Source organism: Vitis riparia, chromosome 9 (assembly GCF_004353265.1).
Source record: "Vitis riparia cultivar Riparia Gloire de Montpellier isolate 1030 chromosome 9, EGFV_Vit.rip_1.0, whole genome shotgun sequence".
Taxonomy (NCBI): Eukaryota; Viridiplantae; Streptophyta; class Magnoliopsida; order Vitales; family Vitaceae; genus Vitis; species Vitis riparia.
In genome coordinates, this window is record NC_048439.1 from 13,996,140 (window position 1) to 14,023,940 (window position 27,801).

Consider the following 27,801-nt stretch of genomic DNA (forward strand, 5'->3'; position numbering starts at 1 on the left):
TATGAGAAACTATAAAACTTCAAATTTCACATTTGCATACGTAAACAATTCAAGCTTATAACCTTGTTAAAGGTTCTATATAAATTGTAAATAATTATCATAATTAACTTGCTTATGTGCTTCCTCATATTAAAAACCATATACAATTTTTTTAAAATATTTTATTTATATTTTTGAATTAGTTTTTCAATCAAGGAGCTACAAGATTCTTAACCACATAGATACGAGAACTAGAAGAAATGTTAATTATTTGATAATAGATATTTGTGTTTTATAACAAGATTTTCACCTCCTACCATCCACTATTCTTCTATGTACATTTGTTACAAAGGAGCTCTTATTCATATACTATTTTTTTTTTTTCAAACCCATCTAGTTTTTGAAGAGCAACTTACATGGAATCATTTGTTCTTTTTCTTTAAGAATCAATTTCTAATTCCTTTTATATATTTTTATATTATTTTTAGGACATTTTAACTCCATCATTTCCATTATTTGATGATGATCTAACCTTGTTAAACAACGAGTAATGTAATTCCATTTCTGGCTAGTATTTCTTAATTTAACAATTAAATTGATCTTTGGATGCACTTAATTTAACAAAGATCAACTTAATTGGGAAAAGGTAAACTATTCTAATACTATTTTAAAATATCAATAATACTATACCAATAGTGTACATGTAAATATTCATTGATAATCAAATTAATTTATATAAAAAAAATATATTCATTTACTTAAGAAAATATTAATTATATCATACATGTTTCACATGCTAGCATCCTGCATCTAATAGGAACTTAAAATTTTGTGGATGATTGAGACTACTTCAAATGAAAATTTATGATAATATAAAAGAAAAATAACTAATGATTAGGAATTGTCGTTAATTTGACAATTAATTTAATAAAAAATATCATAAGTTTTTTTACCAAGTTAATAAAATACCTTGCACTCGTTGAAAGCTTTCCAAATTATTGTAGCTTAGATCTAATGCTTCCAAGTTTCTCAAACTAGCTAACTCTGCACCAAATATGAATAAAAAGAGAGATTGACTAAGGAATTTTAAAAGCTAGAAATATATTATATTTAATTTCAAAGAAATAATATAGAAATATAACATGCCTTGAATGGAAAAGATCCCTCCAGTCCTATGCTGCAAAGAACCAATGTCTTGAGTGATGTTATTGTACTCAAAGATTTTATGACACTTTTGTCAAACTCATTACCACTAATGTCCAAGATCTCTAACTTCTTTAAACTTGACAAACTTTTAAATCCTGCAAAGGAGTAATAGAATTTTAATTAAAGGAATATAGATATATATATTTTGTTAGTTAAAAATTATTTTTAAGAATAAATTTCTAAATAATCTTATTTTGAGGAAATAGTAATATTATTGAAGCTAGAAAATAAATTTTAAAAGAAGTGTCACAAAACAAGCCTTCATTTTTTATTTTTTATTTGGAATAAATACCTTTCATGTGGAAAGATAGAATTTAAAAATAAAATAAAATGAGATGAGCAGCTTGGAGACACCTATACATACAACTATGCACCATGTAAATGCAAACAAGAACGAAAATATCGAGATATAAGTAATATATCGTGTATTGGAGAAGATGAATATGATATATAGGTAAGATATATCAATTGACAAAAATATTGTATTTAGTCGGGAAATATCGGCTATATATCATCGGTGATTTCCAATATTTAGTGACACAAAAAAAAAAAAAAAAACCGACCTTGAATGGAAAAAATAGCTGAAATTTTAGAGATATATCAACAAAAAATAGGGATATATAGATGATTTCTAATGCCCAAACTTTTAATTTATGTCCAATGGCCAATGTTGGATTAGCTCAACCAACCTATAAATGATGACTTGACTTTTAAATATTCTCTAATGGGCCGAAAGATGAATCAAGCCCAATGATTTGGCCCAGACTTATATCCAACCCATCTAATGTGGCCAAGTGGTGTAAAAGGCAGCACCTTAAAATAGAGGCTATACAAAATGAAGTTTTCATAAACAAGATAAGATAAGGAATCAAACACAAATGCTTTGGTTTAAAACAAATGGTTTTTACCATTAAATCAAACTTATTTTATAACATATATATATATATATATATATATATATATATATATTAGTATGTGCTTAAAATTGTTTTTATATATGATTATTATACATATATTTTTATGTATTATAATATATTTTATAAATTAATTAAAATAAAATTATTATAAATAAGTTAATTTTAATTACCTTATAATTTATTTTATATACTAATTAAATTTAAGACAAATATAAAATTATAAATAAAATTATTAATATTTTTAATAATTATCTATATTCATTTTATATATCCAATATATTCGTAAAATTCAAGTATCAATATATCTATGATTATCAATATTTTTATTTTTGAATACAAATGAGAACAATGACCCAATTGCATGTAAGTTGGAATGAATTGAACGAGGAATGACTAGGGATGAGTAAAAGTGTGGAGTCCTCGTGTCAATAATCCATCCATCGAAGTCCACCCATACATATCAACCACAAGAACTCTTCACCCTTTCACCCTTCCATTACATATCTTCTTTTTCTTTTCTCTTTGTATTTATTTTTAAAAAGATATAGAATGAAATCTAGAAACTTTTATATATATATATGCTTTGACCACTTTATCATACTTATTTTGTTTTTATATTGAATTCAATTTCTAAAAAGACATCAAAAACTTTTATACTTAATCTGTCTTTTTTAAAAGACAAATTTCATAAAAAATTATTTTTGATAAAAACTTATTTTTAAACTTTTTTTAGGAAATTATTATATTTGTGCAAAAGCCCTTGAAATCTGGTTTGGAAGGAAATAAAAATATTGATAAAATTAAAATACAAAAGAATGGAGCACTTTTATATGAACTATAAAAGTATTTGTACAAAAACCCATGAAATCAGGATTGGAACGAAGACCTAGAAAATTAATTAAATTAAAACACAAACAATGAAGCGATTTTATATGAAATATGATGTGTCAATTTTTTGGTCCTTTAACTGAGCTCTGTCAATTGGAAATTTTAGAAACCAAGACAGAAATGACCAACAGAAAGCTCAACACAGAAAATCGGACCAACCCATCCTCACCTCTGCACCAAACAACCATAAAAGGGACCACGGGCAACCCCTTGCCAATGACTATACCGGCCGGTGGCAAGGAATGGTAAGTGACACTCAGAAGTGGATCGAGGACTTCATTCTGGTTTTTGGTCAAAATGATGCAGAAGAGGCTTTTTTGGAATGGAAGGTGGCTGAGTGGTGGGGTGATCTAATTTTTAAGAACAGGTGCTAGTAGGTCCTTTAGAATGTATATGAAAACCATTCTATAAATGCTTAGAGTACAAGCCAAAAGAAATTGAAAAGATGAGAGCTAACATACCTTCATTCTTAATAAACCCATCAAATGAGTTTGCAGACAAATTTAGATCCTGAAGCTCTTCAAAAGGAAGGAATAGAGATGTATTTAGTAACCAGAATTTGTCATTTTCATAATTTGACCAACCATAGTCTTCCAAGAGAATTTGTTGCTGCCTTATGTTGTTGAGAGAAAGCTTCTTAACTCGACTTGTGGTAGGATCACAAATAACTCGCTCCCAACTACAACATTCACTGATGTTGTTACCTATCCATGAAGGGAGAAGAAGATCTGCTTTCTCATTATTCAATTTTAGAAAGGCCTTGAATTCAAGCAAACCCATCTTCTCTTCTTCATTGCAACCTTTGCATTTACATATTTGAATCAAGAGTAATAATAAAACCCATGACAAATGTTTTGATGACAAACTCTCCATTGAAAGTCCACACATGAGAGACATAAGAAAGCCACTACCAAACCACTCTTAGACATACCACTAAATAAGAGTATATAAACTAATTGGTACCTCTTTCTTGCATATGAAGGGTCTTGACTGGTAGTTTGATGGGGCTCGTGGTATATCATATGTTGAAGAATCAATTATTTCCAACTAAAATTTTCATGTGAGAGTCATTCAAGTCATCTTTATTTTCATATTAATATTAAATTTGAGATTCTTATTTACCTATATATTTAAGCATGCAAACAAACTAACTAAATTTTTCTATTTTTTCATATCATTGGAAGTGGTCGATTAAAATCAAATGAATAAAGCAACCCTTTTGATATATTTCTTTTATACTATAAATTAATAACTAAGCTATTCACTTTTGAGTTTCAAATTAATGCTAAAATAATAAGGTTTGTTAAAATGATAAGGTACAACTATACCATACTTGGTGCATTCTATCATATATTGGAAGTCTAAAAAACCTGTCTTGATTTTTGGAATCCATTGGTTAAGATTGACTTTAAAAAGTACATACATCCATGGTACCATGAAATTTTCTAAGAAGATATTTGATAAAAAAATTTAAATAAAATAAAAAACACTTCAATGCCATTGAGAAGACATCATCTTTCATTTATCAATGCTATTAGCTTTGTATCAAATATTTAGCAACAACAAATTAGGCTTCACTGGTCATGGGATTGGAAAAACATTATCTAACATCAATAATGTGTATGCTTGTTTAATTAATTCATAAATTGGGTAGTGTCTCGTTTCTTTAGTCTTAGAGGTCCAAACCTGACTTTTTTTCTTTTTCCAAACACCTGTTTACATTTCATTACTTCTAATTTAATTTCTTATTAGTTTACTTAATCTCCCTGAGTTTCAAAAAGATATCATGAGAACCTTGATTTGTCCTAGGATAATTTTATTTCTTATCATATGTCCAAAGATATTAATGAAAAGCCAACATATCCATTTTCATCTATGAAAAATATAATATAAAAATTTTACTATATAATAGATAATACGTTTATATTCTATAATAAATTAAAGAAAATCTTCATCTAATATTGTCATTTAATGAACTATGGAAAAAACCTACTTTCAAATTATATAAATGATCATTTTTCAACAATGCAGCCATAAATGCTTCATGAAATACCTCTTGCTTTTTGAAAGTTTTATTAAGAAAAATTAAATTTAAAATATATAGAGATATTTGTTAAATTAACAAAAAAAAATGCATGCATTATTATTCATTACCTAATAAGTTCCATTATAAAATTGACATAAATGAATAAGTTACCTGCTAGTATTTGTGAAATGATTGAACTTTGAAAATATAATATAGAATTATTAGTGACTAGGAATTGTGGAACAACTAGATATGAGGGATTTGAGAGTTTCAATAATAAAAGAAAGAGTAAACAAATAAGCTACTTTATCCAATAAGGCAGACATAAGTTAAAATAAAATAAAATTAAGCACTATAAAAAAATAATTGTAAGATGAGTACTTAACTTGGATGGGATGATATAAAGTTTGTGAGTAATCAAAGAGTTATGAAATTACCAAATTTAAACAAACAAATGCAATTTCACTGATAATGAATTGTAATCAAGTACTCACTAATTTAATAATGTACTAGAAGGATTAACTATCTCGTACCAAGTCTTTATATTCTCACCTACTAGTAAAAAAGCTAAGCATTGTTTGAAAATTGATATATTTTTTTATTTTCATTTTTTAATTACTAAAAAAAGGATTGAACATTTCAATTTAAAAAAGAAGAAGACAAAGTACAAGTAAAAAATGATGTGGTATTAAAGAAATATTCATACTTTCCAATGATGCCTTCACTTTTATACAAGGAAGGACGTAATGATTAATTTTATTCATGAATTGTAGTCCAAGTCAAAAAAGAAGAATTCACTTTCCAAGTCATGACTACACCTTTTTATTAATAAATTAGAATATGAAGACTTGGTAAAGGAAGACAATTCATGTTTCCATTACATTGTTGATTTGACACCATTAGTATGGTGATTGGCTTATCATTTGTGAAGTTATATATGCCTTATTTGACTATATTTAATATGGTTAGTCAATAAAATTTGCTGTAATTTTTTAAAAAAAATTAATTTAAAATATATAAAGTCATTTGATTAAATTAATATAAAAATGCATAATAATTTTAGTAAAATAAAAAAAAACTACGAATAATTTCACTTCTCCAAAAAATTTACTTTTATTGATTCTAATGAATCTTTCCAAAGTCTTCTTAAGAAAAATTGAATTCAAAATATATAGAGATATATAATCAAATTAACAATAACTACAAGCATGATGATTCATTATCAAACTTTTGATATAAAATTAATATACTTGAGTAAACTAATTACAAATACTTAAAAAATGATTGGATTGTGAAAAAGTTAATATAATATTACCAATGATTATGGAATTGTGAGACAACTAGAAATAAAAGGATTTAAAAGTTTTAACAATAAAAGTAAGTAGTAATAAAGAGGTAGGTAGATTCACAAAAGATAAATCAATTATTACAAAAATAAAATTGTCAAGTCATAGAAAACTAGGAAGAAGTAATGATAACATAACTTGACCTCGACAAGGTAATGTAAAGTTTATGAGTAATTAAAGAGTGAGGGAACCATTAGATTTAAATAAACAATTTTAGTTTCACAAAAAATAAGTTGATCGCTAGTATAATCAAGTCAATCCAATAAGGTATTAAAAGAATTAACTATCCATTATCAAGTCTTAATATTCACACATACAAGTAAAAAATTTGGCAACTTGAAAAATGACATATTTTCCCCTTTTTTTAATTAGAAAAACATATTCCAAGCTTGAAAAAAAGGCTGATAGCTATCTAAAAATTCCTATTTTCCAAGTGATGCCTTTACATTTATACAAGGATTAGCCAAGTGAAAAAATTTGTTCATAAATATAGTCAAGTTGAAAAAAGAACTCACTTTTTAAGCGATGGCTAAAGCATTTTACTGGTAGGTGAGAATACGGAAGTTTGGTAAGTGTTGATTAAAGCGTTTTACTAGTAGGTGAGAACATGCAGGCTTGGTAGGAATACACTTTTCCAGTGTATCATTGATTTGATGTTATTATGATAATGATTAACTTTTTTTTTTCTTTTTTTTTTCTTGTTGTCAAAGTTATATATATATGCCTTTTTTACTTGTAGATGGTTAGTAGATGATATTTACTTTTATTTTTAAAGAAAATGAATTTAAATGTGTAAAGATATTTGGTTAAATCAATATAAAAACATATAATAATTTTCATAAAAACTAAAAAATTTTACTAATAATTTTACATCAATAAAAAATAAACCATAAAATTTTTTATGATATGATTAATAACACTATTTATAAGTTAGAACAAACCAAAGAAAGTCTCATATAATATTGTCACCTACTGTGGACCACATTTTTTATGTGTCCCTACTTACACGACAATAATTGGACTGTGAGAAAGGTATTGCTTTGAGAAAATCAATTTGTATTTATTAAGATTTAAAGTCATCACTTAATTTTATTTATTTTAAAAGTGAAAATAAAATAACAAAGAAAACCATATGTAACTCCATGAAAAGAAAAGTTTATAAATGGACAATGTATCTAAGAGTCAGATTAGCTAGTGAGAAAATATGAGGTACCCATTAAACATGAACAATTATGGTTTCTATTAATTTTCACATTTTATTGATTTATTGAACATCCAAATAATACATAAAAGATATATATGATGACCTAATGTGGGTCGAAATATACACCAATATAGATACATGGACAAAATCAAATAAGTGAGAATATGAACCACCATGAACGAAGGCTTAACCCAATGAAATTGAAATTGAAATTCAGTTTCAAAACAAATTCAAAACTGAAAATATGCAAGCAAGGTCCAGAAATTTGACCTAAGGTTGGCTGGGATGTGGATGAATCGCACTGCTTGAAATTGACACTACGGGCTAAGGTGTCAAAATTTAGAAACTGAAGGGAGGTATACCGCAAAGCAGATATCAGATTATGCACTGATGCAATTTGAAACCTTAATGCGGTAGAGAGGCAATGTGAAACAACTAGATACAAGGATTTGAGAGTTTCAATGATGAAAGAAAGAATAAACAAGTAAGCTGCCTTACTCAGTAAGGCATGTAGATTAAAAAAAAAAATTAATCACCATAAAAAAAGTACATGTAAAATGACTTGAGTACTTCAACAAGATGATATAAAGATTATGAATAATTAAGGTGTAATGAGATCACCAAATTCACAAATAATATCTTGTAATCAAGTACTCATTGTTGTACATTTGTATCTAGGGGCCTAGGCGATGCTAATGCGGTGCCCGAGATTTTTGGCTCTAGTGTACATTTGTAATCAAGTACTCATTGTTGTACATTTGTATCCTGGGAGGCCACTCTGGGCGCCGCATTGGCTCAGCCTAGGCACCAGAGCCAAAAATCTTAGGCGCCGCATTGGCATCGCCTAGGCCCCTAGATACAAATGTACAACAAAAACGTCGGCCTTTTTTGCAACATTTGGGTGTTGCCATCATTTGTATCGATGCCAAAGTGACCCGATTTTTGGCTTTGGTGCCTAGGCTGAGCCAATGCAGCACCTAGAGTGACGTTCCTAGGATTCGAACTTAAGACTAAGGTCTTTGTGGTTGCCCTCCTTGTACCTTCTGAGCTAGTAGCCCAGATGATACCATTCTTCTTCATACAACAACGGTAGCCGAAGAAGTACATCTCGTCCACTTGCCTCTGATATTCCATCTCCAACTCCTTCTTCTGAGCAAAAAAACTGGCCTTCATCTCTTTCCTCTGGGCAAACAGGCCTGCTTGCAGCTCCTTCACCTCTTTCTTTTGGGTCGCGAGACTAGCCTGGAGCTCATCCATCTTCTTCTTCAGTTGGGAGTTCTCCTGCTCCACCCCCTTGTACTTAGCCTCCATGGCTTCCCTTTCCTCCTTCAGTCGGTCCACCTCAGCCCGAATAGCTCTCTTCTCCTCCTCAGCTAGTTTCAGCACCTCCGTCCCATCCACAACAGCTTTCTGAGTGGCGGTCAAGTCAGTCTCCACCCGTTTTAACTTCCAGTGCATTTCTTCAACACCGCCCGGGTGATGGAAGATGAAGGCCCGCATAGCCTCTGCCACCTCCAGCCGCTTAAAAAGTTGTGCACGCTATCGCATCATGTTACGGATGCTAGCTATAACCTAGTAGAGGCAGGAGCAGCCAAAGTTAGCACCAAGTGATGGAATATGCATTGCTGAAAAAGAAGGCAAGATAAAAGGGATTACCACTTCTGCAGTCTTTGGCACCGTCCATTCCTGCAGATGCTGGATACAAGACACAGCAGACTCAGGGGTGCTAAAAGGGAGTCGGGCTTAAACGAAGGTAGGATGATTGCCACTCATATTTACAGATATCCGCTTGGTAAGGGGAAAGAAGTCAGACATCTTCATAGAGGGAGCTTTGGCGTCCATGAAGCACGACACTCCCTTCAACATCTCCATTAGTTCCCCCCAGCTTGGAGGGGCTGCAGGGATTGGACTACCCTTCTCATCTGGGGCCCTCACAGCGACAGCGGCATCCAGACCCGCCTCCTACCCGCGAACCTCCTCTACAGCCGGAACGTTGTTGGGCGCAGTTGCGTCTGGCTAGATAACAGCCGCTACGGTAAGCCCCGCTACGTCTGGTTGAGTCACTGTCGCTGCGCTAGGGCCCACTACTTCCAAATGAGGCACAGTCGATGGAGAAAGCCCTCCCCAACCGGACCCTCCTGAGCCTTCTCTGGGCAAACCCTTTTGGCTGGGGGAGAGACAATGTCGATTGCTTCGTACAATCGTTTGCGGTGCCCCTCCATAAACCCGACTCTTAAATTGTTCATATCTTGTTCCTCCTCCGGCTCATCTACAACTCTCAAGCCAATAAATTTCGACTCGATCTGGGAAAGGTCAATCCCCGGATTGACAGTGTCAAGTCACAGTGAATTAGAGTTACCCTCGGAAGCCTGGGTGGAGCCGTCTGATCGGCCGGACGTTGAAACTGTGGAAGAAGACGAAGGCTCGGGAGCTGGAGACACGATTTTGATTGCCTGTGCAAGAGTCTTCTTTTTCTTCTTTGTAGTCGGAGGGCGGATCGCAGGAGACGAACCGTGGCCTTTCTCACCGGGCGCTTTCCTCAACGTCCCCTCATGTCTTTTCTCCTCCTGTTGATCGAGGCGCTCTTAGCGAGCCTTTGCGTAGAATGGGAAGTCATTCGACACAAAGTGTTCCCCAGGAACCACAACCTTCGGTAGCCGCCTAGGGAGGATGTTGAGGACGTATGGCTGAGGTTCCTGGACAACTGCCAATAGATTCCAGGCATAAAGGAGCGTCTAGTGGTATCTCTTGATGGCAGTAATCTCGAACAGCTTGTTTAGATGGTCGAATGAAGCCTTCTCTACCCACTCGACCAAGCAGCCCCTCCTATGTGAACCTGCATAAGCCAGAATAAAGGGGGTTGGTCATCTAATGAAATTAACTCAAGCCTCGAAATTCAACAAGGAATGGACACCAAAAGCTACCCCTACCCGGAAGCTTCAGCAAATAGTTGGGGTTGAAATCCCTTTCTAGGTGTTCTGCCAAACCAGCCCATGGTCCCCTGACTAGTACGTGCCCTTTGGCTCCCCCTTTGTTCTAATAAAGAAGGTTGGTCACTAGTTGAAGAGACGGAATATGTGCAAACATACTGAAAATGTCTTTTTTTCTCTTCTTGAGGATATAAATGAAGAGGACCTCCAGCAGGAAAAGGTCCAAGTTGAACAGCATATTCAGGATGCTTCACCCCATCAACACCGACACGATATTGGGATGGATGTAGGCTGGAGGAATTTGAGTGTAATGGAGGAATTCTTTGAAAATGGACGGAAGAAGAAAACGGAGCCCCGCATTGAATTGCTCATTTGTGAAATAAATGGCATTGTGCCCGGCTTTCTCTGTGGACATGGCATCCTCATCCACTAACTAAACGGAGACGTTGTTCAAAAGACAGAAGTGGTCACGAAACTCCCGCTCGTTCAGGACTTCAGTGGGCTTCCCCGGATAGGGGCGTCCGGATCCACCCTTCCCACTTGTTCCAACCGCATTGGAAGAAAGTACATCTTTTTTCACAAGCATTTTGGAGCGTGGGGTCGAGACAAAACTTGCATGGCATAATGCTGACAGTTAGAAGATAGTTACCCGGCCCTACCGCCCTGTGGACAACTCCCTAAAAGGCCTAAGCTAACTAACATGCCTAAGACAGCAACCTCCCCAAGTCAGGAACCCTAAGACTGATATTCAACTCCTAATCCTACCCAAGAAGTGATTCAGCCATTCACAGGCACGACAAGGGGGCAACAAAATTTGCAGCAGGCTCAACAAAACCTCAAAACAACAAAATAACCCAGATGCAACCCTAGCCCCAAAATAGTAAAGCACGTCACTCGCAAAGTATGATGCTCTTGCACAAACCTATGCATTCCCCTTCTGCAAAGTCCAGTAAAGCTATTTCCCAACCCACCAAAAACCCCAAACATCACCTCTACCCCTCAATCATAAACAAACACCAAACAAGCCAAGGAAAATCAAAAAAACGAGAAGCAGAAGATGAAAGGGTAGAGATAGAGAGCATACCTAGCAAAAGCTTGCAAAAAGAAGGAAAGCCAAGCCGCAGTCACCCAAATGTACCGATCGAGAAGACGCGAGAGGAGCACCGTTGACGGAAACCTTAGGAAGCAAATCTTAGTCACTGCCAGATGAGAAAGAAATAGAGAGAAAATGCAGCCGCGGGAGGGGGGTGGATTTCCTATTTATGAGATGAAACCCCTCAGGACCCCAAACGACTAGGCACCCAGCCGCACCACGATCGAAACGACACGTCGCTTGGTAGCCATCCCAAGAACGGTGGCTCGCCATAAATGTCCCCCCTCTCCCCTCTTTTGGGTGCCATGTGTCATGCGACCCCTAAAAAGGAAAAAGGAGGCTGAAGGCATCATTTTAACCCGCCTTTTTTGATCGGGCAAAATAGTTGAGTTAAAAGGGGGGCATTGTAGGGACCACCCCTAGGCGTACACATGGCGGCCTCACAAGGAACTCCTCCATTGGACATGTGGCACGTCCAATCCTCTAACCGGATGTTCACATAGACTGACATGTGGCGCGTCTAACCCTTTGTCCGGACGGTCACGTGGACTGACATACGGCACATACCTTCCCTGTCCGGATATCCAGTCCGGACCTAGTGGCTAGCGTCTCAAACAAGATTCTTGATCGTGTTTCATGGGCAATCATTACTCATTTTGCTAAAAGCATGCTCGACAGGACCTTCCTAGGTCACTTCAGGCGACCTGCCATGCGTCGCCTGCAAAGTGAAAAGACAAGGATGACAGCAAACCATCCCTCCAACAATTTTTGACAACTGCCTATAGGATAATGATGGTTCTGCCACCCTCTAAGCACCATCATGACAACCAAAAAGTCTTCCCACCATTAAAAGGGACAAAGCTCCTGGCGCTATAAAAAGGCCCTCACATAGTCAAAGAAAGTAAGCATTTCTAAAGAGAGGGCCCCCATAAAAATATCAATATGCTAGAGAAAAAAACTAACAAAGGCATCGGAGGGTGTGTTCGGACCCCCTGTCCGAACATCTTTTGCAGGTCAAAGGAAGGAAGCATCTTCTTTAGTTGAGGAGGCGAGTAAATCAGGAAACTGGAGTGATCTTGGTAACGCCAGCCTTCAACACTCAGAGCAGCCTTGCTCAGGAGATGGCAGCTTTGAGAGCTCGCCAGGAGCAGATGATGACCACTCAGGCTCACCACACTACCATCTTGAGCCAGCTCCAGCAGCATCTTGGTCTCCTATCAGCAGCAGAGCCACACTCTCAGGCCACAGAGCCTCAGGCCCCTCATGAGTCAATTACCCAAGAGGCAGAGCCATCTGCTTAGGCCATCAGCAGCAGCATCACCCTCCTATCTGAACATATATATATCTATTATATATTTCCTTTATGTATTTTGTTTTAGTTAGTCATATATGAAATCCCCCACATTTTGATATCATATATGGGGATTACTTGGATTACTTGTATTACTTCTTTTCCAAATGTACTCAAATGATTAAAGTAATACAAAGTCTAGTTTTTTGTTAACTCTTAGCATTAATTTATTCTTATTTCCTTTGCTCACACCTTTTATTCTTTTTGAAACATGTGGTTTCTCCAATCAGTATTCGAAATTGATATCAGTCAGGAGGTACCACTTCCTCCCTTTAATTTCAATCGCCCATATCACATTAAGGACAATGCTCAGCTCGGTTGGGGGGGAGAAATGAGGAAGGAAGTTTGCTAAGTTGAAGGAAGTATGCTAAGTTATTTTGATAATTCAGCCTTGTCTAGTAAAGTAGTTGTAGTTTTTTGCTTGTTACTTTAATCTCCATGGTTTATGAGGAAAAAATTTCAAATTAAAATAGGAGAAATTGAACTTTTGCTTTGCATCCAACTTAGAGTTTGGATTATGCTTGCTAAAGTGGTTCAATTGTTGAAACTTCTATTGAAATCAAGTTTAGTCATTCCACTTTAAACTATTCACACACTGTGCACAATAGATTCCGATTATAAGATGAAAAACTATTTCCCCCTTTGACTTAGAAAATTTTGGGACTTGGTACCTTTGACCTCATTTTAATGATATTGAGACACCCTATGAAAGGCCAATGAGCCTTTGAAAAAAAATAATAAAATGTTTGCTTGCCTTGAAACCCGAGCAAGGTCTGAGGGGTATATGGTGAAAACCTTTAAAACCTGGTGCCCTAAGCCTTAATTGGTTGGGAGTCACCTGCTTCAATGCTCGTTACAAGGGTGGATAGGTGGAGTTAGCATATGGTAGGCAAAAAGGGTATATGAAAAAGTCCGGGGTAAAATCCGAGGAGTTAGTGGTTGAAAGATCCTTAAAGCTTGATGCCCTAAACCTTAATTGGTTGGGAGTCATCGATGGACCCCCGTTACATGGACAAAACAGAAAAGAATACCCCTTAAGCCTGGTACTTTAAAAAAAAAAAAAAAAAAAAAAAAAGTGTGCTCTCTGCCTATTGAATTTGGTCAGCTTGCTAAGTATTGAAAAGAGATAGGTTGGGGGGAGAGATTAGTTTAGCATGCTATATTCGGAAGCTATCATCTTACACTTTTTTTTTTTTTTTGTGGAAGAATAAAGTTTGGTTCTTTGGAAGTGAAAATGATTTTAAAACTTCAATTTGCATAATGCATTCCCTTGATCAATGGTATTTAGCAAAGTTTTTTATAACTCTTGTTGAAATTTGAGGTTATATTTCTTTAATGTTCCATGTGAGAGTTTGTCAGTCATGCCACTTAAATATTTTATTGGAAGTGATTAGCATGATGTTGTAAATTATAGTATTGTTTATTTTTATTTTTCTCTCATTCATTGCTAAGGGACTAGCAATATGTCAGTTGGGGGGAGTGATTACTACTCAAAAAGTGCTATTTGATAGCTTGTAATTAATCCTTTTAAACACTTTTGAGTAGTAGTTATTGCCTTTTAACCCAATTAACATGTTAAGGCCCCTTTCGATCAATTCTAATCAAATTGTCTTAAGTTTTGGTGTTTTGATAGCTTTTTGATCACCAAAGCAATATGAGATTGAGGAGAGTTAATTGGAATCCTTGGCAAATCAATGGGAAGCTCAAAGGCATGAAGAACCAAAGCTTTGAAGTCCTTTGCCATAAGCAAAGTTGAAATACAAGGAGGGGAAGCAAAGAGAAATCTGTCATGAGGCATTCTTGATGACAGTCATTTCAGCCACTTTTGGAGCACTTCATGATGTCCAATTTATGCATGCTATATTTCATTTGAAAGCTTAGGAAGTCAACAAACCAATGCTTCAAACCGTGTAAGATTTGGAGCTGAAATGAGGAAGTTACAGCCTTTGGAAGACAACTGCTCCAAGTTGAAGGAAGGATTCAGCAAAGTGCTGCGAAATCACTCTTTTGTTGCGGAATGATTTCGCAGCCTTTTTGCACAGTGCTATGGATTTCCCCTGAAGTTTCACGACGCGATGGAAGCCAAACACCACAAGAGGAAAGCTAACTTCGCAGCGCTGCGGAATCAGCCTTTTGATGCGAAGTAATTTCGCAGCCCTTCTTGTTTGTCTGCGAAATTTCGCAACCTCTTTTTCACCTACGAAATGGTCCTTAGTGCTTCCCGATATTTGTAACCGACACTTGGAGATATTTTTCATTAGATTTTTGTTGTCTAAATCCCCAAATTCTCCTTGTATCCCTCCAATTATAGGATTCCTTAGCTTTTAAGTTAGGAAAATGGCTAAATATCCATGTAATAGCTGTTAATGTAATTTTGATATAGAATAGAGCCCCAGGAGTTTGTTCTAAGGGTGATGAACCTTTTGTAAGTTTCAAAGGAAGTAAAATACAGAGCTTGAGCTCTACCTTACCTTCTCACTTTGATTGTATTTTTCATTTACTAAGTTATGCACTCTCTGAGGAGCTTTCTCCAGAGAATGAGTAACTAAACCTTTTAGTTCCTTGGAATGAAGGTTACCGGGAAAGGTTCCAAGTGCAAGAATCAGAAGCTTTGTGGTTTCAGCTATGAATGAAGAGAAAGTGTGTCCCATGAATGGTTTCTATGTTTTTAGTTAACTTAAAACGCCTTGGAGTCACCTGGGCCAACACTTGGTAAGGCAAGTGATCTCTAACCATGGAGATGCACTAGTTTACCCCTTGCGAGCCTCTGGGAGGTGACTTGAAGGTAGGATTCTCTAGAATTACCAACACTTGGTAAGCTTTTGGACTCTAAGGAGACATCCATTAGTTATCTCTTGCGAGCTTGTGAAGGAAAGTCCAAGGTTAAAGATCACCTTGAATGGTAAAGGCTAAGTGAGAGGCTTGAACCATTACAAGTTGCATCAGTGAGAGAATTAAAGCTGAAATCCAATTGAGGGATGCATTTGTGCAGCACCTGTTAGAGAATTGACTTTATGTTAATTCTCTAATGCGAGGAATTGAACCAATTGACCGGAGCTATGCTATTGCATGAGGAACCTCCCCTGTAAACCTGAATCTCCAAGGAATGCTTTTCTTCTTAAGTAATTTTCATCACTTGTTGTGTTGTTAATTTAAGTCCAAACCTTTTTCAACCAAAGTTTGTGTTTTATTTCTTAAGTTAAACTTAAAATGAAACAGCACCAATTCACTTTGAATTGGTATCATTTTCAGCTTGGAAACCCTTCCCAGTGAACGATCCTAGAGCCACTATGCTATAGTAGCTTTTTCTTTGCTACCCTAGTTCATGGTGTTATAGGTTATAAATTTTGTTGATTACTCCCGCCATCAAGGAGCACCAGCTGGACACGAATCAGCTGAGACACCAATTAGGCATGAATCAGAGGGTAATCACCATTCTAAGAATGGGAAAGAATGATACAAGAAAAGAATGATATAAGGAAATAACAACTAATATCCTAATATCTCAACTTTCCTAATATCTCAATATTCTTAATATCTCAATATTCTTAATATCTCAATATTCATAATATCTCAATTTTCCCAATATCTAAACATTCCTAATATCTCAACACTAAATTATATAAGGAAATAATGATATAAGGAAAGCATTCCTAATATCTCAACACTCCCCCTCAAGTTGGTGCATAGATGTCATACATGCCCAACTTATCTAAAAATTTTGAGAACACTTGACTTGAGACAACTTTGGTAAGGATATCGGCCAATTGATCTTCTGATCGAATCTTAGGCAATTCCACAATCTTATCATCCAACTTTTCCTTAATGAAGAATCTATCCACCTCGACATGCTTTGTACGATCATGTTGTACTAGATTATGAGCAATATCACATGCGGCTTTATTGTCACAAAACAATTGGATTGGTTGCTTAGATAGGTAACCTAAATCCTGTAAGAGGAGTCTTAGCCATAATGCCTCACAAAGTCCTAGAGTCATACCTCTAAATTCTGCTTCTGCACTTGAACGAGTGACGACATTCTGCTTCTTACTTTTCCATGTCACAAGATTACCACCTACAAAGGTAAAGTAACCAGATGTAGATCGCCTATCATCCACTGCACCGGCCCAATCAGCATCAGTATATACTTCTATACTCTGATGATCAACATTTTTAGCGAACAAAATTCCCTTCCCAGGAGCATTCTTCAAATACCTCAAAATACATATGATTGCATTCATATGTTGCTCTCCAGGATTATGCATGTATTGAGTCACTACACTCAATGCATAAGCAAGATCTGGTCTTGTATGAGCTAAGTACATTAATCTCCCCACAAGTCTCTGGTATCTTCCCTTATCGGTTGATACTTGATTAGACTCAACACACAATTTCAGACCTTCTTCTATTGGTGTATTAACAGGTTGACATCCTGACATTCCAGTCTCCTGTAAAAGATCTAAGGCATACTTTCTTTGAGACAGAAAAATTCCTTCACTTGATCGAGAAACTTCAATCCCAAGAAAGCATTTCAGAGGACCTAGATCTTTCATTTTGAATTCTTTAGATAGATAATTTTGCAGAGCTTTTCTTTCTTCAGGATCATTTCCTGTAACTACCATGTCATCCACATATACGATGAGTGTCGTAATCTTACCATGTTGCTTTTTTAGGAACAAAGTGTGATCTGAATTACTTTGACGATAGCCAAAAGCTCTCATTGACTTTGTGAACCTTCCAAACCATACTCTCGGGGATTGCTTCAACCCATACAATGACTTCTTCAATTTGCACACCTTCTGACATTGCTTTTCTGACACCATGCATCCTGGTGGAAGATCCATATATACTTCTTCAGATAACTCGCCATGCAGAAAGGCATTTTTCACATCGAATTGTTGTAATGGCCAATCTAGGTTTGCAGCTAAAGACAGTAATACTTGAACTGTGTTGATCTTAGCTACAGGTGCAAATGTCTCTGTGTAGTCAATTCCATAAGTTTGAGTGTACCCTTTTGCTACCAGTCTTGCTTTAAATTGTTCAATACTACCATTTGCCTTGTACTTCACAGTATAAATCCAACGACACCCAACTGGCTTCTTTCCCGGTGGACATTCTACGAGTTCCCATGTTTCATTCTTCTGCAATGACTTCATCTCTTCATTCATGGTTGCTTTCCACCTTGGATCAGCTAAGGCTTCCTGCACACTATTAGGAATAGCTACAGTAGATAATTGATTTACAAATGACTTATTTGATTCAGACAAACGATGGTTAGACACATAGTTGCTCATGGGATATTTGACTTTGGTAGACAATTCAGGTTCATATGTGGGTTTAGGAATACCTCTATTATGACGGTGTGATAACCGTTTCATGAATGGATCAGGTTTCAAATTAATAACACCCTCAATAGACGATGATTGGTTTGGTATTTCAATGAAGACATCTTCGGGCCTAAATTTTTAACCACTCATATCCAACTCACCCGCTTCCTGGTTCACTAGTTCAGATTGTCCAGATTCATCTTCCTCAGAGATATGATAATCATAATCGAGAGTCTGAATTTCCTTATGGTACTCCCCCTAAAGTTCAAACTCAGATGAAAAATACATCTAATCTTCATGAAACACCACATCCATTGTAATATACATTTGTCGAGTTGGAGGATGGTAACATCGATATCCCTTTTTGTGCAATGCATATCCAACAAACACACATTGCAATATATGGGAAGTTAACTTAATGCGTTGGTGCTTGTGTAGATGCACAAATGCCATGCAACCAAAAACACGAGGAGGTAGATTTGGGACGGTTGGGGCAACTATGGCATTAGTAAGAGCTTGGAGAGGTGTTTGAAAGTTAATTGAGCTAGAAGGTACCCAATTGATCAAGTATGCGGCAGATGTGATTGCTTCTCCCCAATAAGATATCGGTGTTTTTGCTGCTATCAAGGAAACACGAACAACCTCTAACAAGTGTCGATTTTTTCGTTCAGCGACTTCATTTTGCTGGGGTGTATTGGAACAAGTAGTCTAATGAATGATGCCATGTCCTTCCAAATACTTTTGAAGATCAGAACTTTAATATTCTCCACCATTATCACTACGCAGAACCCGAACCTTTGCATTGTACTGAGTTTCAATCATTTTATGAAAATTTTGAAACAACAAGTTCACTTCATCTTTGGTCTTCATCAAGCATAACCATGTCATTCTGGTACAATCATCAATAAAAGTAACAAACCAACGTGAGCCACTCAAAGTTGGGACTTTGGATGGGCCCCAAACATCAGAATGTATAACCATAAAAGGAAACAGACTTTTATTCAAAATTAACAGAAACGAAGCACGATGGCTTTTAGCCAATTCACAAATATCACAACGGAAACCAGAAATATCACTCTTTGCAAACAAACTAGGAAACAATTTTTTTAAATAACCAAAGGAAGCATGTCCCAGACATCGATGCCACAACCAAATTTCAGACTTTTTCTTCTCCCCCTCAGATCCATCTGCCATCAAGGCTTGTTGCAACTTATTTGAATCCTTTGACTGCAAGTACAAGTAATAGAGTTTTCCCCGCTTAATACCACAACCAATCGTCTGTCTTGTTTGGATGTCCTTAATCACACAAAATTCAGGCCAAAAAATGACAATACAAGATAAGGCTGTAGTGATTTGAGAAACTGACAAAAGATTGTAATCTAAATATGGAACAACTAAAACAGAATCCAAATTCAAAGTATCAATAAGAGTTAAGGATCCTTCCCCAATGACTGGGGTTGTGTTACCATTGGCTGTGGAAACAATTTTTTGTGAGGAAGGTCTAAGGGGTGTAACCTGTCTAGAATCAAAAGTCATATGATCTGTAGCACCATAATCAATTATCCATGCACTATTACTAACAGGTGTAAAAGTATTTAAAAACTTACCACCATGATCAGTAGCGGCTACCAATGCAGAGGCTTTCTCAGCAACATTAGCCTCTGTTTTTATTTCGGCAACAGTTGCAGTCGAGGTTTTTTTGGAATTCTTCTTCCGTTGATCACGATTATTATCATTAATAACAAAGTGTTGATAGCCTAAACATGATCTAAAGGTCTATGGTTCAAACCCTCGGTTCCTTATTGTTTTCCTGGTCATACCAAGAGTCGTCGCTTTGAAATTGTGGGATATCCAGACTGGTGGGACCAGTCTTATTGCAGTGAGTGCATTTGAAGGTTGACTTATCAATATTAGGGCTTGTCTTAGGATGGTTGATCACTGTCGAACTACCATAGCGACAAAATATCCAGGATTTCAGTTCCATGGCTCTGATACCATCTTCAAATTGATAAATGGTAGTTTTTTTCATTCATACTTTCATTCGTTCATGTACAGAGTATATATAGAGGGTAATCACCATTCTAAGAATGGGAAAGAATGATACAAGGAAAGAATGATATAAGAAAATAACAACTGATATCCTAATATCTTAACTTTCCTAATATCTCAATATTCTTAATATCTCAATATTCCTAATATCTCAATATTCATAATATCTCAATTTTCCCAATATCTAAACATTCCTAATATCTCAACACTAAATGATATAAGGAAAGAATGATATAAGGAAAGCATTCCTAATATCTCAACAATTTATTTATCATTTGTGAAGTTATATATGTCGTATTTGACTCGTATTTAATATGATCGGTCAATAAATTTTTCTTTAATTTATTTAAAAAATAAATTTAAAATATATAAAGTCATTTGATTTAATTAATATAAAAATACATAATAATTTTAGTTAAAAAAATTACTAAGAATTTAACATATGAAAGAAATTTGCTTTTATTGATTCCAATGAATCTTTCCAAAGTTTTCTTAAGAAAAATTGAATTCAAAATATATAGAGATATATAATCAAATTAAAAATAAAAATAAAAAATAAAAAATTGCAAGCACGACAATTCATTACCAAACTTTTGATATAAAATTACTACACTTGAGTAAACTAGCTACAAATACTCATAAAATGATTGAACTATGAAATTTTTTTTATGATATTACCAATGATTATGGAATTGTGGGACAACTAGACGTAAAAGGATTTAAAAGTTTCAACAATAAAAGTAAAAGTAATTGAATAAAGAAGCAACTATCTCATCAAATAAAGTAGATAGATTCATAAAAGATAGATCAATTATTGTAATAATAAAGTTGTCATTATGGAGAAAACTAGGAAAAAGTAGTTGTAAAATAACTTGACTTTGACAAAGGTAGTATAAAGTTTATGAGTAATTCAAGAGTTGTGGAACCATTACATTTAAAGAAACCAATTTAATTTCACAAAGGATACCTTTACTTTTATACAAGGATCAGCCAAGTGAAGAACTTTGTTCATCAATTATAATCCAATTTGGAAAAGGAATCAAAGTGATGACTAAAACCTTTTACTAGTAGGTGAGAATATGTAAGTTTGGTAAGAATACACATTTCCACTAAACCATTGTTTTGATGTCATTATAATAAGGATTTGTTTATTTTTGTCAAAGTTATATATGCCTTTTTGACTTGTAGATGGTTAAAAGATGAAATTTGCTTTAATTTTAAAAGAAAATGAATTTAAATTTATAAAGATATTTGGTTGAATTAATATAGAACATACAATTCCATTGGTAAAGTTAAGGAAAATGAAGGTTATAATACCTCTTGGTTTAAGGGTGTTGATGATAGTGGTGATAGTGGTGTGATCTTTATGCTACATTAAAGTTTATTTGTACTTCATTAAAGTAAATAAAAGGACAATATATATATATATATATATATATATATATATATATATATATATATATATATATATATATATAATTTTATTTTAGTTTAGTTTAGTTTAGTTTCATAAGAATTTAAAAAAAATTCTTATAACACCTTGGGAAAAGCCATAAAATTGCTAAAACACACTTAACCCATTACGCTCATATTCAAACCAATTAAAATTGTGACAAATGGTTCTGATTAATTTGCATTAGTCAATGGAGGTTGTCTTTGGGGTCAATTTTTCTGGAGGATCATGGGCATATACAAACCCTAATAATTTGTAATAATTTGTAAAATCCAACCATCAATTCTTCAGTAATTTCCAATATTATGTTGTTATGTTATTCATGTTTTTACAATAAATTCAATGACAAAATTAAATGAAAAAAAATCCAATAAATATGTACATAACTCTTGTCTTAGATGTTTTATATATGTTTTCTTGAAGTCATTGTTATAAGAAAAGTGGTATTATTTCATCCATTATTTAAATTGTTGTTGATTATGAACGGAAAACAGGTATTGAGGAAAAGTATATTCTTATTAGTGGAAACAAAATAGAGGTCAAAGTCAGGGCACATATAAATGGGGAAGATGGAAATTTTGATATCGACAATATAATGGAGGATCAAGTGGAATCTCAAAACAACAACCAAAGTAATTCCACACATTAGAATATTAGAGGCAAGGTTGCAGGTTATGTGATGGAGAAGTGGTGGTTAGGCCAATATCTTATTTCAATTTTTAAATGACCATATTGAAAGATATTTGAAGGTATGATTATTTTTTAATTTAATTTTTTTTATTTCCTAAAAGTAGAAAACACTAAAACTTGAACGAAGGAGTCTAAGATAATCATCATTTTAACTTCATATTTAAAACATTAATGTTAACAATGAAACAATGAAATAGGTATAATTAATTATTATTGATTAATATATAAGCTACTGAACTTCATGCCCTTTCATTGCCCCAAGTCAAGGTCATCCACTAGCTCTTTTTGCTCCTTAAATAATTGAAAGGTCATAAAATAAGGTGGGGGTAGGAAAAAAATGGAGTAAAGAAAGGAAAGGAGGTGCTCCAAGTCAAGGTCGTCCACTAGCTCCTTTTGCTCCCTAAATAATAGAAAGGTGATAAATGAGGTGGGGGAAGGAAAAAGATGGAGCGAAGAAAGGAAAAAAGGTGCTCTAAGTTAGGGTCCACTAGCTCCTTTTGCTCCTTAAATAATGAAAAGGTGATTAACATGAGGTGGGGGAAGGAAAAAGATGGAGCAAAGAAAGGAAAGGTGGGGAAACACAGTTCTTAGGTGGGTATGAATGAAGGTTGCAGAAAAGAAAGTCTAGTCATTTTATATATATATAAAAGATATACATATATATTTTTTTATTTAGAAACAAGGTGGTCTACATATAACAAGATGTTGATATGCATGAAAAATTGATCACATACCTAAAGTCAAGGTGATGTAGCTATTTTTTCCTAATGAAAAGTTGATTTAAGAAGTATTTTTTTGAAAAAAGAAAAAAAGGGTTATTAGTTCTAAATTCGTACTCTTGACATGATATGTATTAAAAATTAACTGATATATCATGTAAGTATATGTCACTAGATGAAAAAGTATGCACTTTACTTCATTCATATGACCTATATATAAGAGTCATCATTTTAATCAATTTATGGGGTCCCAACCATGTGAACATCTATGCTTTATTTGGAGAGAAAACTATGCTTTCATGTCATCTTTAATAATAGTGAACAAAAGGGGCTCCCATTTTTCATATTAAACAAATTTCTTCCTCATGCCCTTACCACTTACTAACCTTTAATATGAAAAGTAAATTTACCACCTATGTTATTCAGTCATCCAATGTACCCATTTTAATATATCAAGATTTTCCTTTGTGTTCGATAAAATTGAAAATTAAGAACCAAAAATTCATGTCCTAAATTATAAGTATTGAAAATTTTAAAAATAGAAATTATGTTTTAAAATTTATTTATTAAATTTAATCTAATTATGTGATAAAAAAATTAAAGTCCAAAGACTATTTATTTAATTTATAATTTTTTTCCTCTATGTTATAAATATGACCTCAAAAATTCGATTGTATAAACAAACATATAATCTCTCAAAAATAATTTATTTAAATATTGTATTATTTTAGTATAATATTACATTCATTCATACAATGTTCACTATATAATTACTTAAGTTTCTTTTTCTTTTTTTGAAAATCAGGAACAATTATATAAATAAAAATATTTCATGTTTAAAAAACTTTTAACTTTTTATTTACATATAAAAGGATAATATTTATAATATAAATATTTAGATTGAAAGTAAGTTTGTAAATATAATTTATGTTTCACTTATACTAATAAAGAAGGAGTTTTATGTATTATTGGGGATCCAAACAAATAAAATCTTAAATCTAATTAAAATTTTAATCCATACTAGTAAGTCATTAAGACTTCTATTTTTTAATTTTTTTTTTTTTTATGTTTATAAGACAATAAAAATCTAAAAATTATTTATTAGAAAACTTATACAAGTATTTAGAATTAATGAGATTTTGAAAGATAAAATTGTAATTCAAAATTGTAAACTTTTAAAACTAATTAATGTGTTTCACTATAAGTGATAAATCAAGGTTCATTACTTAATAGATTAAATAATTTTTTAAAAAGATTAAATAATCTATCATATACACTTAAATAAAGTGCTGTTAAAAGATTTTTATTTTTTGGTGAGTAGTTGTTTTTATCAAATAAACTCTTATTATCATCCTTCTTTGATTCTTCAAGATAGTTCATCAAACTTTAGTTAATCAACATGAAAGTTCAATTTTGCGATTATAGTAATTTTCAACTTACTTTTTTAAAAATTTGACTAATGAGAAGATATTTTACTTCACATATTCTTACAAGAGGAACAATAAAAAGTTTAGTGGGATTCCAATTTCCACTAGTAGCTATCAATGACTTGACTTTTAAGAGCAAATTAATATGGGGGTTAGCAATGACTTGACTTTATCGCAAAAAAAAATTGATTGTGGAAATTAATATAGAGCTATGAGACCCCTAGACCCACGACGACTTGGACGTTTCAACAATTCAAGCAGACTCCACCTACAAACCTAATCTACTATTCTAGTTTTATTATATTTAATTACGTTTTCCCAATTTTCATTCCACTAGTAAAAAATTCAAAGTTGAACTTGGAAAATGGTCAATTTATTTTCAACTTGGGTTGTGATTCATGAGCAAAGTTCTTTACTTGGAGCTATCCTGGAATTGAAATGGAAGCAATATTTGGAAGATGGTGCTTCTTTCTTTCTTCTTAATTTTTCTTGCTTAAAATTTTTAATCATGTTATATGAGCATTCTAATTCATCATACAACCATCAAAGAAAATAAAATTAAAGAGATTTTGATCAAGTTTTCTAGATGTTCAAGATTACTTACTAATGTAAAAAACTAGATTGCACTAGTTGTATTCCCTTGATATATGTGCCAAACAAGATTTTTATGTCAAGCAATATTATTTAAAACTTTGTATATGCTTTCAAAGGTTCATGAAATTCACTGTTGTTCTTTCTTTATAAATGTTGTCCTTTCTTTATAAATATTCTTTGATATGGATTGTAGTATAAACTTATTGGAACTTGCAAGGATGATGATAAGACAAGTTTTCTCATGTACTCACTCTGCTTTACTCTTAATAAGACAAGTTTAGGATAAAAAATAAATAGATTAGGATGAGTTTAAGATTTTTATTTTTTTAGTTTTAAAATTTGGATTGGAATCAAAGGGGGTTATTTCTTTGTCCCATGCCCAATTATTTATATAAAATTATATTTATTTTTAACATATATAAAATAAGAAATTTACTTTTAAAAAAATATAAAATTTATTTGTTCCACTCTACCTAGCCCAATTATATATATTAACATAAATAAAATAAGAAATTTATTTTTCTCAAAAAAATATAAAATTTGTTTATTTTAAATTATATTTATTTTTAATGTAATTTAAATTTTTTAAAAAGAAATTGATTTAAAAAAATAAAATAAACTAGAGAGAGTCAATGTGAGAATTTCCCATACATGACCCATCATGTTAAATTTTTTATTTTTTTGGATAGGGATGGAAATAGATATAAATAAATGTAATTTAAATTTTTTTAAAGAAATTGAAACCTAGTTTGCTAATTTTTTTTATTTAAAATTTGAGTTTATGGAGTATGGGATTGATCCATGACCTTAAGTTTGAATGGGGACAACTGTGCCACCTAGCTAACTTTAATACTAATATTTGATATACATATGTTTATATATACTAACAAAATAAGGCGTGTCATGCATGTTATTAAAATCAATTCTTTTATATTTTGTTAAAAAATTATAGGAGGTAAATGAAAATCACACATAAATTTAAATTAAAAAATAGAAAAGGAAAAATAATTTTTAAAAAGATTAAATTTTAATTATAAAATGACTCATGCATCCTTAAAAGAATTAATTAAAAAACTTATAGTAAAACTAAAATATATAAAATTCAAATTAATAACTAAGTTACATCATCAGGGAGCAATGTGAAGAATAAAACTATTATTCTTGGTATTTCAAGGACACACAAACCTCATTTTGGTAGATTTGATGATTTTACAATTTCAATGTCTATTGTCATTGGTAACAAATTGTCAAAAGTAAGCCTATTTGCGATCAACATTGCAATTGAAAAGATCCTTTCCACCATTAGCTCTTGATCCTCTACAAGCACTTCTTCATCGTGCAAAATATCACTCAAGATGATGCAAATAACGTCTTTACATAGAAACATGTCACATTGGACATGTAATAACTTCTACTATGTATTGATGATAATGTGGTCTAAAAGATTAGCTGGTTTTTAAACTATATGGAGAGTGCATTGGATAATGAATTCATCTTTTCAAAGAAACCTTCTTGTGTAATCATGTTGCCATAAATGGATTTCAATTGTTAATATTGATATTTGAGATATATTGAGCTAACCATAATAAGCAAGTTTTATGCTAAAAACAAAACATGTATGAGATTTTACTACTTATAAGCATTCCACGACATCCAAATTTTAAAAAGTTAGTTTCATAGAAATAATAAAGTAGAGGACTTCAAGTTCCACTCCAATTGTAGTGCCTCAAACCCAATTTAGGAGTAAAATCGTAATTTAGAAATTAATAATTAGTTAAAGTAATTTAATAAGGGTAAAAAGATCTTTTCATATTCAAAATCCCTATATAAAAATTATATTTTTCATATATTCTTTATTTAGAAAACACTTTTACACAGAGATCAGAAAAATCAGAGAGCATAGAACTGAATATTTGGAGGTTTAAGATTTGAAGATCAATTTTTCAGGTAAGATTTTAATCCTTAAATTAATATTTTATATTCGTTAATTAGTTTTAAAAACTTTAGATATTCTTTGGAAGATCTCAATCTAGATTAGGGTTTGTTAAATTAATTTTTAAATCAAAAGATTGGAAATTTATAAATGTGGATTAATTTGTGATGAAAATAGGAAAACTTATAAAAGTTCAATTATATAGAAAACAAAATCAATGAAAAATCAATGGAAGAAAAGAAATTTTAGATTTAGAAAATAAATTAATAAATTGTTTGTGTAGGCTTTAGATTTGAAAATAAAAATAAAAATTGGAGTACGCGTGTGTTGCCAAGGTGTTAACTTAGGCATTGAAAAAGATTGTATATATAAATATATTTTTATAGTAATAAATAATGAGAAGAAACATGAGGCTTACTGTTTTATTCTAAGGGCTTTGTGCGTGGGAGGGTAATGGGTTGGTTATGTATTGAATTTGAAAATTAATAAAAATTATAATATTTAGTTTTAAGCTAACATATGAAATATTAATAATAATAATAGTTTCTTGTATAGATTTTAATTTAATTTAAGTATGTAAAGAAATAAACAGTGAGGGTAAGACTAGGAAAGAAAATGAATTTTACAATAATTTGAAAACTCACTAAATTAATTTATTATTGTTTAGTA

General features: G+C 32.9%; 1 protein-coding gene across 2 annotated transcripts in view; it reads right to left on the bottom strand.

Annotated features, from left to right (window-relative positions):
* The window catches only part of LOC117922123 (receptor like protein 21-like), an 80,368-nt gene that overhangs the window by 25,839 nt on the left and 26,728 nt on the right, over nt 1-27,801 (bottom strand). The window contains exons 1-2 of one of the 2 annotated variants that reach the window (XM_034840151.1): nt 3,452-3,892; nt 949-1,023 (exon numbers count right to left, since the gene is read on the bottom strand). The exons of the other annotated variant lie outside the window; for it this stretch is intronic. Coding sequence (XP_034696042.1) covers nt 949-1,023; nt 3,452-3,887 — 511 coding nt within the window. The 5' untranslated portion in view covers nt 3,888-3,892. Of the gene's footprint in view, nt 1-948; nt 1,024-3,451; nt 3,893-27,801 lie in introns of those variants that run through there. 2 annotated transcript variants of the gene reach the window in all.